Source organism: Saccopteryx bilineata, chromosome 3 (assembly GCF_036850765.1).
Source record: "Saccopteryx bilineata isolate mSacBil1 chromosome 3, mSacBil1_pri_phased_curated, whole genome shotgun sequence".
In the NCBI taxonomy this organism is placed as follows: domain Eukaryota; kingdom Metazoa; phylum Chordata; class Mammalia; order Chiroptera; family Emballonuridae; genus Saccopteryx; species Saccopteryx bilineata.
The window spans coordinates 160,578,952-160,592,117 of NC_089492.1; the positions used below are offsets into that span (position 1 = coordinate 160,578,952).

Below are 13,166 nucleotides of genomic sequence, written 5' to 3' on the forward strand. Positions count from 1 at the left end.
CACAGTAACTGTGTATGAGTTAAAAAATAATTAGAACAGGGTGGTAGTTTATCAAAGAAAATGTCTGAGGGAACTAGATTGGATTGATGCCAAACTTAGAAAGAAAATTGACAAATACAGCATTGATGGCAAAGAATTATGAAATCTAAATTGTTTAAACATTAGAGTATATATTTCTAAAATTTTAATTAACCTAGGCATATGTGCAAGAAAGACAGTGTAATAAAAGTCATAGCATTTTCGCCTGACCAGGTGGTGGTGCAGTAGATAGAGCGTCAGACTGGGATGCGGAAGGACTCAGGTTCAAGACCCCAAGGTTTCCAGCTTGAGCACGGGCTCATCTGATTTGAGCAAAAGCTCACCAGCTTGGACCCAAGGTCGCTGGCTTGAGCAAGGAGTTACTCGGTCTGCTGTAGCCCCACAGTCAGGGCACATATGAGAAAGCAATCAATGAACAACTAAGGTGTCGCAATGCACAACGAAAAACTAATGATTGATGCTTCTCATCTCTCCCTTCCTGTCTGTCTGTCCCTGTTTATCCCTCTCTCTCTCTTTGTCTCTGTAAAAAAAAAAAAAAAAAAAAAAAAAAAAAGTCATAGCATTTTCAAACGTCTTTCATTGTCGCATACCACTCACTCTGTTTTGCCACCCATATTTTATTCTCAGGTGTCTACTATGACCCAGACTGTACTCTGAAAGTGAATCATGCTGTATTGGTGATTGGTTATGGTAACCTTAATGGGAAAGACTACTGGCTTGTGAAAAACAGGTAATATATTTGTAATTTGATGTATATTCAAATAAAATCAGGAATTAGAGGGAGCCTCAACAAATGCTTTCTTGTGATTACAATCATGATCATGATATTGATAAAGATATCATCTTACAAAGTGACATTCTAAATTACTCAGTGCTCCCATTTCTTCACTTCCTATTGTGCCTTCAGCAGTTTGTTTTCATGATTGATCTTCTATAATATTTCTCTGATCATTCCTTGTTGATCTTCTTTATGAATACCTACTCCTTTGTTTAGCTTGCCAATGTTGGTCTTTTCTTCAGGGCTCCATGCTTTGTGCACTACTCTTCTTATTCTACACTTTTCTTGGTACCATCCTTCCTTTCTTAGGATTTTAGCTATATACTATATTCTTTCAAATCTCTAGCTCTAGCTTTGACCTCTTCCCTGAACTTTAGACTTATTTATCTGGACATATCCACTTCTGTATATCTTTGTTTCTCCAAACTCAGTAAGTCCAAGGAATCCAGTACCCTCTCCACCATATTGTCCTCCCCCAGAACTTCCCATCTTACTAAATGGCCACACCATACAACACAGTTACCCAATTAGATACCATGGGTACATCTTGTACCCCTCCAGATCCAATCAAGCAACAAGTCAAATAAATTTTATCTCTTATCTGTTGTTGCTTCTGTTCCCTCTCCATTTCTTCTATTATTGTTCCAGTTCAGAGATCTCTTCCCTGAGTATTCCTGTAGCCTTCTCACTGGTCTCCTTTAAATCTCTAATTCATCCTTTATACTGCTTCCAAACTGGTTTGTCTAAAATATGATTCTGGGCTTATAACTCTTCTGCTTAGTACCCTTCAGTATAAAATAATGTTCCCTGGTAGAGAAAACAATTGTCTATGCTGTGGTCCCTACCTGCCTTGCCAGCCTCAACTCCTGACACTGTCTCACACTTCTCACTCTAGTTATATTTTGCTACCGGTATATACAGTTATAGTTCCCATCCATGTAATTTTATCTTTAATATTTTCACATCTTAGTTATGCTGTTCTCACTGCTTGGAACATTCTTTCTTCTCACTTGTTTTATTTCTCATTTTCCTTTAAAACCAACTCAGGCCTTATCTATACCAGAAAATTCTCCCTAAATACTTGGGCTGGGTTAAATGTCCTTTTTCTATGCTCCCAAAATGTCCTGTACACCCTGAAGTATTTTATACACTCTAATTAAATTATATGTATACCTATCACTCCAATGTTCTGTATGTGCCTAGGGAATAAAGATTATGTTTTGACACCTATATAATCCACAAACAAAAGAAATGTAGCTTCTAGAGGGGAGAAGGAGAGGTATGAAGAGTTGGGACTTAAAACATGTTTGAAGTTTCTCCTTGTATTAGTTTTCCAGGGCTCCCATAACACAGCAGCTTAAACAACAAAAATTATTGTCTCCCTTTCTAGAAGCTAGAAATCAGAAATCAAGGTGTTGGCAGAATACGTTCCTTCTGAGGGTTGTGAGAAAGGACATTTTCAGTGCCTTTTCTCTAGCTTCTGAAGGTTTGCTGGCCATCCCTGGCTTTTCTTAGCTTGTGTAAGCATCAACCTGGTCTCTGCCTTCATTTCCTCATTGTGCACATGTCTGTCTCTGTCCAATTTACCCTTTTTATAAGATTCATCAGTCATACTGGATTAAGATTCATGCTAATGACCTCATTTTAACTTAATGAATTACATCTGCAATGACACTATTTCCAAATAAGGGTACATTCTAAGGTACTGGTGGTTAGGATTACAACATATAAATTTTGGGGGGGACACATTCAACCCATAGCACCACTCAATTCTTTACTGGAAGTAAATATTTTACAAATCATAAACAAAAAGTGTTTCCCTACCTTTTCCACCTCATCTCACACAGAGAAGATGTAGTATTTGTGTGGCCCACTGGGAAAGTTGATGAAGGGAACAATACCTTAGTTCACTTGTAACCCATTCACAGTACTTGTCAGCTTACGTCTAGACCAATGATAGCTCTTTGAAATGAAGCAATATTTTCACTTTCCTCTTGTTGACTCTTTACAGTAGGTATTCTAAATTTCCTTCTCTATTGAAACTGCTCTTCTTGAAGATTATCTATTTCTTTTAGTGTTTAAATCTAAAACCTCTTTTCAGCACTTATTTATTCAACAAGCATTTATTAGGCATTTATAACATGAGCATTATCTAGGCTATGGAGATACAAAAATTATTAAGAGACCCTGGCCAATTAGCTCAGTGGTGGATTGTCGGTCTGGCGTGTGGATGTCCTGGATTCAATTCCCAGCCAGGGCACACAGGAGAAGCACCCATCTGCTTCTCCACCCTCCCCCTCTCACTCCTCTCTCTCTATCTCTCTCTTCTCCTTCCCTCCTGCAGCCTTAACTCGATTGGAGTGAGTTGGCCCTGGACACTGAGGATGGCTCCATGGCCTCTGCCTCAGGCACTAAAATAATGGCTCTGGTTGCAATGGAGCAAGGGCTCCAGATGGGCAGAGCATCGCCCCCTAGTGGGCTTGCCAGATGGATCCCGGTTGGGGTGCCTGTGGGAGTCTCTGCCTCCCCTCCTCTCATTAAAAAAGAGAAAAAAAAATTAACAAGAAATCATTCTTTCCTGAAGGAGCTCATCATCTAATGGGAAATTAGATATATTTTCAAAGAACAAAATATAACACATCATGCTATAATGACATATTTCTCAATGACTATGGGACCACAGAAGAAGAGCTGCCTAACTGCCTCCACAGTGATGGCATTATTTTCATTGAGTGTTTAGATAAGTGGAATTGCTCGTGTTTGAGGACCCAGGGACATATAGTTGCCCAGGGACCCAGAAATATTATGGCACAGAAATGTGAAAGAGGCCTGACCTGTGGTGGCGCAGTGGATAAAACATCGACCTGGAAATGCTGAGGTCGCCGGTTTGAAACCCTGGGCTTACCTGGTCAAGGCACATATGGGAGTTGATGCTTCCAGCTCCTCCCCCCCCCTTCTCTCTCTCTCTGTCTCTCTCTCTCCCTCTCTCTGTCCTCTCTAAAAATGAATAAAAATAAAAAATGAAGAAAATCTGTTAAAAAAAAAGAAAAAGAAATGTGAAAGATTTCTCTGCTTTAACAACTCTCTGCTGCATTTATTTCTATGGCATCTATGACAAAGCACTATCCTGACTCATTTTGCTATATAAGCTTTAGTCCAGTGGTCCCCAACCCCCGGGCCACAGACCGGTACCAGTCCGTGGGCCATTTGGCACCAGTCCACAGAGAAAGAATAAATAACTTACATTATTTCCGTTTTATTTATATTTAAGTCTGAATGATGTTTTATTTTTTAAAAATAACCAGATTCCCTCTGTTACATTCGTCTAAGACTCACTCTTGAAGCTTGTCTCGGTCACGTGATACATTTATCCGTCCCACCCTAAAGGCCGGTCCGTGAAAATATTTTCTGACATTAAACAGGTCTGTGGCCCAAAAAAGGTTGGAGACCACTGCTTTAGTCTCATTTCTTAGATTATTTTCTTCCATCTGTACCTCATGATCTAGCTGTAGCTATATTAGAGCAAACTCATCTGCTCCTTGAGTTTCAACTATTGTCATAATGTACGTATACCCAGTCCATAATCTCTAAAAAGGGCCTTTATACTAGGCAGCAGATTTTCATGTCCAGCTTCCAATTTGACAGCTCTGCTTGAGAAATCCAAATTCCCCACCTGTCCACCCTACTGCCACTCACTATATATACACACGCACATACTCTTTTACTCAACAACGCTCTTATCCACTGTGCCACCACCTGGTTAGGCTAAATCAAGAACTTTTTAAATGTTCATATTCATTGTCCAATTACTTCCATTTCTTGGACTCTAAGTGATAAAAATAATTCTAAATATGGGAAAAACTTCATACCCAATTTATGTAAATTGTAGTATTATTCTTTTTTTTTTTTTTTTTTTATTCATTTTAGAGAGGAGAGAGAGGGAGAGAGAGACAGAGAGAGGAGAGAGAGATAGGGGGGAGGAGCTGGAAGCATCAACTCCCATATGTGCCTTGAGCAGGCAAGCCCAGGGTTTCGAACCGGCGACCTTAGCATTTCCAGGTCAATGTTATATCCACTGCGCCACCACAGGTCAGGCGTATTATTCTTTTTTAATTGTGAACACTAATAAGCCTGACCGGGCAGTGCGCAGTGGATAGAGTATCAGCCTGGGATTCTGGGGATCCAGGGTTCAAAACCCTGCTGTTGCCAGCTTGAGCGCGGGCTCGTCCAGCTTGAGTGTGGGATCGCTGGCTTGAGCGTAGGAATCACAGACATGACCACATGGTCGCTGGCTTGAGCCCAAGGTCACTGGCTCGGCTGGAGTTCCCCAGTCAAGGCACATATGAGAAAGCATCAATAAGCAACTAAGGTGCTGCAACTATGAGTTGATGTTTCTCATCTCTCTCCTTTCCTGTCTGTCTGTCCCTGTCTATCTCTTACTAAAAAATCTAGTAAGCAACCAAAAATGCCTAACAAAGGGATAATATTAAACTATTAAGTAATTACAACCATGTATTAGACATTATCTTTATTCAAGCTATTATTAATAGACTAATAAAATATCTGGATAATGCTTAAATGTAAAAATACATAAAAATGCCTGACCAGGCGGTGGCGCAGTGGATAGAGCGTTGGACTAGGATACAGAGGACCCAGGTTCAAGACCCCGAGGTCGCCAGCTTGAGCGAGGGCTCATCTGGTTTGAGCAAAAGCCCACCAGTTTGAACCCAAGGTCGCTGGCTCCAGCAAGGGGTTACTCTGTCTGCTGAAGGCCCGCGGTCAAGGCACATATGAGAAAGCAATCAATGAACAACTAAGGTGTTGCAACATGCAATGAAAAACTAATGATTGATGCTTCTTATCTCTCTCCATTCCTGTCTGTCTGTCCCTGTCTATCCCTCTCTCTGACTCACTCTGTCTCTGTAAAAAACAAACAAAAAAACCCATAAAAATACAAAATTTATATACAGCATAAGTATTAAGTTAAAAATAGTATGCTCTATTTTCCTGATATATATTATTCTAAAGGACCAGAGGTAATTATACCAAATGTTAATAATAGTTATCTTTGTCTATTTACCTTTATTCCCAAAATTGTCTTTAACAAGCACTTACTACTTTTTATTTATTTTTTTATTTTATTTTATTTTTTTACAGAGACAGAGAGTCAGAGAGGTATAGACAGACAGGAACGGAGAGAGATGAGAAGCATCAATCATCAGTTTTTCATTGTGATACCTCAGTTGTTCATTGATTGCTTTCTCCTATGTGCCTTGACCGTGTGCCTTCAGCAGACTGAGTAACCCCCTGCTTGAGCCAGAGACCTTGGGTCCAAGCTGGTGAGCTTTTGCTCAAACCAGATGAGCCCTCGCTCAAGCTGGCGACCTCGGGGTCTTGAACCCGGGTCCTCCGCATCCCAGTCCGACACTCTATCCACTGCACCACCGCCTGGTCAGGCCTACTTTTTAAATTAAAAAAACTCTTTAAAATTCCTATTCAGTCTTCAAAACCTACCTCAAATGCTATCTACTTTACATCCTATTCATTTACTTAGAATTTTTTATCTAACTTCTAAACTTTAGCAATGCTTTATAAATTCTATTATAGTAGTTAATATATTGTACTTTGTGTTACAGCTATTTCTATAAATAGCTATTCACTAGAATATAAATTTCTTAAAGGTAATGGAATAGTCTCTTGTTCTCTTTTACATTTCCATTCATACATTGATTCAAAAACATGACAATATCTGGCATTAACTTGTCTTTCCAATGACTTCCCCTCTCTCACTCAATGCTAGGTACCCTAGCCTTGTAGCTATTTCTCAGACACACCAAATTTTTCCCAGCTCTTTGCCCAGATCTTTTCATCACTTGCTCTTTCCCTTTACTTAGGTCTTTGCTCAGATATTTCCCCAAAGAATAATTCCCTGACTATTCTGTCTTAATTGTGTCCCTGACTCCCAAGATTGTATCCTATCCCATTACCCTGCTTTATTTGTCTTTATAATACTTATATCATATGATTTATCTTTGCTTTGTATGTTTCCCAATAGATTGTAGGCTTTAAAAAGACTCTATCTTGTTAACCTCCATAATTCTAATGCTTAGAATAGTGCCTAGCACAGCCTAAGAAGTTCAGGACTTCAAATTTTACAAAGGAAACTGGCATATATTTTAGAAGGAATGTCTAATGAATTCGTAGACTATAGCAGTCAGGAAGAAGACAGTGTGATCAATCACCCTGCTTTGTCTAAGTCTAAGGGGTTTCCTGGGCCATAAAATTTTATTTTTAAAACCAGGACAGTCCTAGGCAAACAGGGACTGTTGGTCACCCCCCCAAAAAAGGCTACATTTTTAAAAAGGGAGGTAGATACTATTTGAGTCCAATCAAACAGACTCATCCTGTACTTAGGTAATAACACAAGCTTCTTCTTATTGAGCATTTACTATATACAGACACTGTTCAGATACTTTAAATACATTTCTCATTTAATTATAAAAGTAATCTATGAGATAGGTATTTTATCCCTATAATACAGAATAAGAACTCGTGATGCCAAGAGTTAAGAAACCTGCCCAAAGTGAAACAGTCTGAGTGAAAGGGCTGCAGAGTTCATAAAAATAAACAACTTGGTAAGGACTGGAATGAACATTTGGAGCTGACCTTGTATAGTTCTGAAGGCAAGTATTTGTCCTCAGATATTTATTTAGCTTGAGATTTTTAAACCAGCTGAATTCCTTAAGGGAGAGTAACAGCACTTAGAAAGACATCTGGGCCTGACCTGTGGTGGCGCAGTGGATAAAGTGTCGACCTGGAAATGCTGAGGTCGCCAGTTCAAAACCTTGGGCTTGCCTGGTCAAGGCACATATGGGAGTTGATGCTTCCAGCTCCTCCCCCCTTCTCTCTCTCTGTCTCTCCTCTCTCTCTCTCTCTCCTCTCTAAAATGAATAAATAAAAAATAATAATAATAAAATAAAAGGAAGACATCTGGGATCTTCTATAAAGTTTGGGCAGTTGCTCTTGGTTTATAAAGCTGGGAAAAATAAGTTGTGCAAATACTGAATGGACCTGGGGTTCCAAGCTCTCACTGACCGAATTCATGCTACTAGTAATGAGAGCCTCAATTCAACTTTCACTATCAGAACTTAGGTTCAAACTGAGAGTATCTAAAATATTTTTACCTTTTTTTGTGTGTGTGTGAGAGGAAAGGACATAGAGAGACAGATTCCTGTATGCACCCTGAACGGGATCCACCTGGCAACCCCTGTCTGGGACTGATGCTTAAATCAACTGAGCTATCCTCAGTGCCTGGGGTCGATGCTCAAACCAACAGGGCCACTGGCTTTGAGAGAGGAAGAGAGAGAGAAGGGGAAGAGGGAGAGGTAGAGAAGCACCATGTGTGCCCTGACCGGGGATTAAACCGGTCCCCGAATGGTTTATTTAAAATCAATAAATAAATTAAAATTTTTAAAAAATTTAAAAAGGAGCCTATGAAAGTGTTTAAGACTGAATGAAGAGAAAATCAGGACAGTAGTATCACAAAGCCAAGAGAAGTGAGGTGAGAGTAGAAAACCATTTTAAATACTGGAGAGAAAACTACAACCTGAAAAGTCTCCAGTGAATGGCTAATACAAAGGACATTTAAGGCTTATTAAAGCACAGCCATTTTAAATTATGCCACATGCCTTCTTACAATAAACCAGCATTTCTTAATTTATCCACTGCATGCAAAACACAGCCTTTCTCTACATCCTGAGCAAAAATTTGCAACAGCTGCCCTTTGCCTATGGAATCAAACTAAAGATTCCCCAGCCTGCTGTTGGCCCCAAATCACTTTTCTTATGCTCTTTTACCACTACTCCCCTTCCCCAATACAACACGAATTTCAAACAAATTTTTTGTTGCTCTCCACATACAAATACAAAGGCATCTTCTCAATCTCATGCATTTTTTATTCTAGTTATAGCACTCAATGAATTCTGCTTCATATAATTTGTATACCAACAATTACAAAATCTCAGAATCATAAAGAATTTTAGAAATAATTTCTCTTACAAGGATTTTGTCTGTTTTTTTTCCCACTGGTCTGTGGCAAAGTAAAAAAAAAAGAAAAGAATATTTTGTTGAATCTTTTATAAATCTAAATTTATTTGACTCAAAGAACTATTCATAAAGTAGAAATGTCCTCTTAAGTTTTGTTTTTGCTGTTAAAATGTCCTTTATTTTGCCTGACCTGTGGTGGCGCAGTGGGATAAAGCATCAACCTGGAACACTGAGGTTGCCGGTTCGAAACCTTGGGCTTGCCTGGTCAAGGCACATATGGGAGTTGATGCTTCCTGCTCCTCCCCCTTCTCTCTCTCTCTCTCTCCCCCCCTAAAAATCAATAAATAAAATATTTTTTTTTAAAAGTCCTTTATTTTACAACATGATAGTGATTTTTTAATGATGGTGATATTAAGGAGTATGTTTTTAATTGAATTTATTAGGATGACATGGGTTAATAAAATTATATAGGTTTCAGGGGTACGATCCTATAATACATCATCTGTATATTGTATTGTGTATTCACCACCCCAAGTCAAGTCTACTTTCACTAAGGAGTATGTTGGGTTTTTTGTCAGTACTTACTAATTTAAAAATTGGTAACTTTATGTCAATCTTCAGTTTTTAAAAAAATTCTCAAAGTCCATGAAATAAAAAAGTGAGAGAACCACTGATCCCTTCTAACCTTTATCTGACCCATAAATTCCCTTTCCAAGATCTCTGACAAGTTAGGCAAACCTCTGACAGAGAACTTCCAGTGCCAGAGAGCTAATCTCCACTCAAGGTAGCACATTCAATTTTTGACAGCTTTAACTTTGAGAAAGTTTGAGCTCAGCAACACTTCTAGATCAAAGCTGTTTGAAAGGTGCACTTTTTATGGCTTGCTTTAGAATTATCTGCCCTATGCCTTTTCTATAGTTGCTCAAAAATATTTAATTGACATTCTCTAAAGGAATTCAAGTTTGATAGAGAAAGACTAATCTATTATTCTATTATATAAAAACATTTAGAAATGACGCCTTGGAAAGGATAATACTCTTTCTCTGCATAAAGCAATGGTTCTCAAAGTGTGCGCCAGGGCGCACTGGTGCACCCTAGAAGATTTTCAGGTGCACCCTATAGTATTCCAGAGAAATATGTGCCTGTTGGGAAACAAAAAACCAACAGGGTTTTTGGAGTTTAGATTTTTGGGGGACAGAGGTGTGGAAAATTGGCTGTAAGCTGACAGTCTGCCCAACCTCCCACCTCACTTGCCTGATTAGGTTGCAAAAGGCTGTTAAGCTGTGGTGTTGGATTGTTTACACTACCCCCCATGTTCCCGGGAAAGACTGGAGGTAAGTTTCTTCTATCCTTTGTTTGGTGTAAAGTTAAGATGATATGTATGGTGGGCGTTTTCTGCACTCAACACAATTAAGAGTAAAAAGAGAGGAATTCTTCAATGTATTGACAAGGAAATGAGAGTTTGCCTTTCAAATATATTTGCAAACACTGAAGAAATCGCTAGGACACATCAGGCCCATGTTTCTCATAAACACGAGAATGAAAAACTTAGCACATTCATGCTGGGTCCTGCCGAATTTACTAAATCTTACTAAGAATGTATCTATATATATAAAAAGATAACTTTTCTGTCGTTTTTTAAATTTTTTAACCCCTCTTTTTTTTACAAATTCTAAAAAGCATAACTCAAAAAATGTAACATAAAAATGTTTTTTAATGTCAGAATAAATTTAATTTTGCTGTATTTATTTCATTTAATTACCATAAAAGCACGCTTGGACTTTATATTTTTCTTTAATATTTGACTTAATTATTATAACATATTTCTCAGAAATTTGTATATAGTGCACCTACAATTATTTGTAGGATTTTAAATGCACCCTGACTTCAAAAAGTTTGAGAACCACTGGCATAAGATATATTTATAAAGTAGGAGGATTAAAGTTTTGGAATGGACCTTATATTGTTTTTTATACGTCTTAATATATATAGCACTAAAGCCTTCCAAACTTCCTTTGAAAAGTGCCTAAAAGCCTGGAGAAATTATTTTATTATTTTGTTCTAATTTTGTTTTACAGCTTTTTTTTTAGTTGCTTTATGAGAAAGACAATCTAAGAGGTAAAAGTTTGATAATGTGGTATTAATTTGTAATTTTATGTTATTTGTTTTTTTAAAGCTGGGGCCGCTACTTTGGTGATCAAGGATATATTCGTATGGCAAGAAACAGTGGAAATCATTGTGGGATTGCTAGTTATGCCTCTTATCCAGAAATCTAGAGAACCTTTTCATTTTGTAACAGTCAAGAAGAATAAAACACTTTTTCTTCACTTAATTTCACCTGCTTTAAGTGTGCTATGATCAATGTATATTTAAAATAAGTGTGCTATGATCAATGTATATTTACTGTACTAACAGAATATGTAGTTTGGCTTGTCTATTATTTTTTACTTTGAAGATCTTGAAAAAATTTGCTAGCCCTGGCTGGTTGGCTCAGGGGTAGAGCATTGGCCTGGCATGTGGAAGTCCCGGGTTCAGTCCCAGTAAGGGCATACAGGAGAAGCAACCATCTGCTTCTCTACCCCTCACCCCCTCATCTCCTCCAGCAGCCATGGCCGGAATGAGCAAGTTGGCCCCAGGGGCTGAGGATGGCTCCAAGGCCTGGCCTCATGAGCTGAAATAATTCAGTTGCCAAGCAATGGAGCCACAGCCCCAGATGAGCAGAACATCAGCTCCAGACGGGCTGCCAGGTGGATCCCGGTCCGGGCAATGTGGGATTCTGTCTCTCTGCCTCCCTGCCTCTCACTTGATTAAAAAAGTTTTTTCTTTGCTATAGATATAACTGTATGAGACTCAACTAACCTAATAAAATTTGCCATTGTCTTATTTTACCTTTGTATTTTTATGTCCCTTGATATGCTTTAAAAATATGTCTTGCCTACCTGTGGTGGCACAGTGGAAAAAGCATCAATCTGGAAATTCTGAGGTTGCCAGTTCGAAACCCTGGGCTTGCCTTGTCAAGGCACATATGGGAGTTGATGATTCCTGCTCCTCCCCCCTTTTCTCTATCTCTCTCTCTTCTTTCTCTAAAACTGCATAAAAATATCTAAAAAAAAGACTACATTCCTTTAAAAAAAATCTCTTTTCAACTTTGTATCATTACCACATACCATTCTTTTCCTATTCTTAGGTAATATTATAATCAATCATTAAAATGTTAACTGTGGCCCTGGCTGGTGGCTCAGCAGGAGAGCATTGGCCTGGCCTGTGGAAGTCTGGGTTTGATCCCCAATCAGGGCACACAGGAGGAGTGACCATCTGCTTCTCCTCCACTCTCCCTTTTCTCTCTCTTCCCTTCCTGCAGCCAGAGGCTTGATTGGTTTGAGAGAAGCCCGGGCGCTGAGGATAGCTCTGTTGGAGCTCACTGGCCTCAGGAGCTAAAAATAACTATGTACTCTAGCATCGTCCCCAGACAGGGTTGCTGGTTAAATCCTGGTTGGGCATGTGTGGGAATCTGCCTCACTGTCACCCCTCCTTTCACCTAAAAATGTAAACTGTGGCATGCTGGTGATGGGCTATGCAGTGGTAGTCAACCTGCTCCCTACCGCCCACTAGTGGGCGTTCCAGCTTTCATGGTGGGCAGTAGCGGAGCAACCAGCAACCAATGTATTATATAAATAAAAAGATAGATTTAACTATAGTAAGTTGTTTTATAAAGATTTATTCTACCAAACTTAGCAAAAATCTGACATAAAGTACTTGGTAAGTAATTATTATTATATGCTTTAACTTGCTGTAACTCTGCTTTATAAATTTTATAAAGTAAAGTTACTTCCCTACTTTATAAATCACCATTACTGTGGAACCAGTGGGCTGTTACAAAATTTTACTACTAACAGAGATACAAAAGTGGGTGGTAGGTATAAAAAGGTTGACTACCGCTGGGCTATGGCAACTTCAGTGGAAGAAACTATTAAGTTACGTATATTGATGTGGCTCAAATTGTATCTTTGCACATAACAAGATTCAGTAAAATTTTTAAATGAATGAAGTTAAAATAGACAAATGCTTGAGACAATGTTTTCACACAATAAGAATTATTTTAATGACCAACAATTAATATACCAATTCAATTATTTTTACCTAGTCATTAGCAATTTGGCCAGGACCTCTTTGGGGAAAATAATTACATCAACCTGAATAAAATAACCAAACTGCATTTCTTTTAATATTTAATATTCCATTACTTATTTTTAAAAATATTTTTTATTTATTCATTTTTTTGAGAGGGAGAGAGAGAGAGAGA

The 13,166-nt window shown here is 38.5% G+C and overlaps 1 protein-coding gene across 2 annotated transcripts in view; it reads left to right on the forward strand.

The window, feature by feature from the left end:
* Window positions 1-11,751, forward strand: part of CTSS (cathepsin S) — a 47,178-nt gene extending 35,427 nt beyond the window's left edge. Inside the window, exons 7-9 of one of the 2 annotated variants that reach the window (XM_066268024.1) lie at window positions 667-769; window positions 10,126-10,197; window positions 11,040-11,751. In XM_066268024.1, the coding sequence (XP_066124121.1) occupies window positions 667-769; window positions 10,126-10,197; window positions 11,040-11,139 (275 nt within the window). In that variant the 3' untranslated portion in view covers window positions 11,140-11,751. The remainder of the gene's footprint in view (window positions 1-666; window positions 770-10,125; window positions 10,198-11,039) is intronic. The other variant, XM_066268025.1, reaches the window with a different exon arrangement.
* The last annotated feature ends 1,415 nt before the right edge of the window (window positions 11,752-13,166 follow it).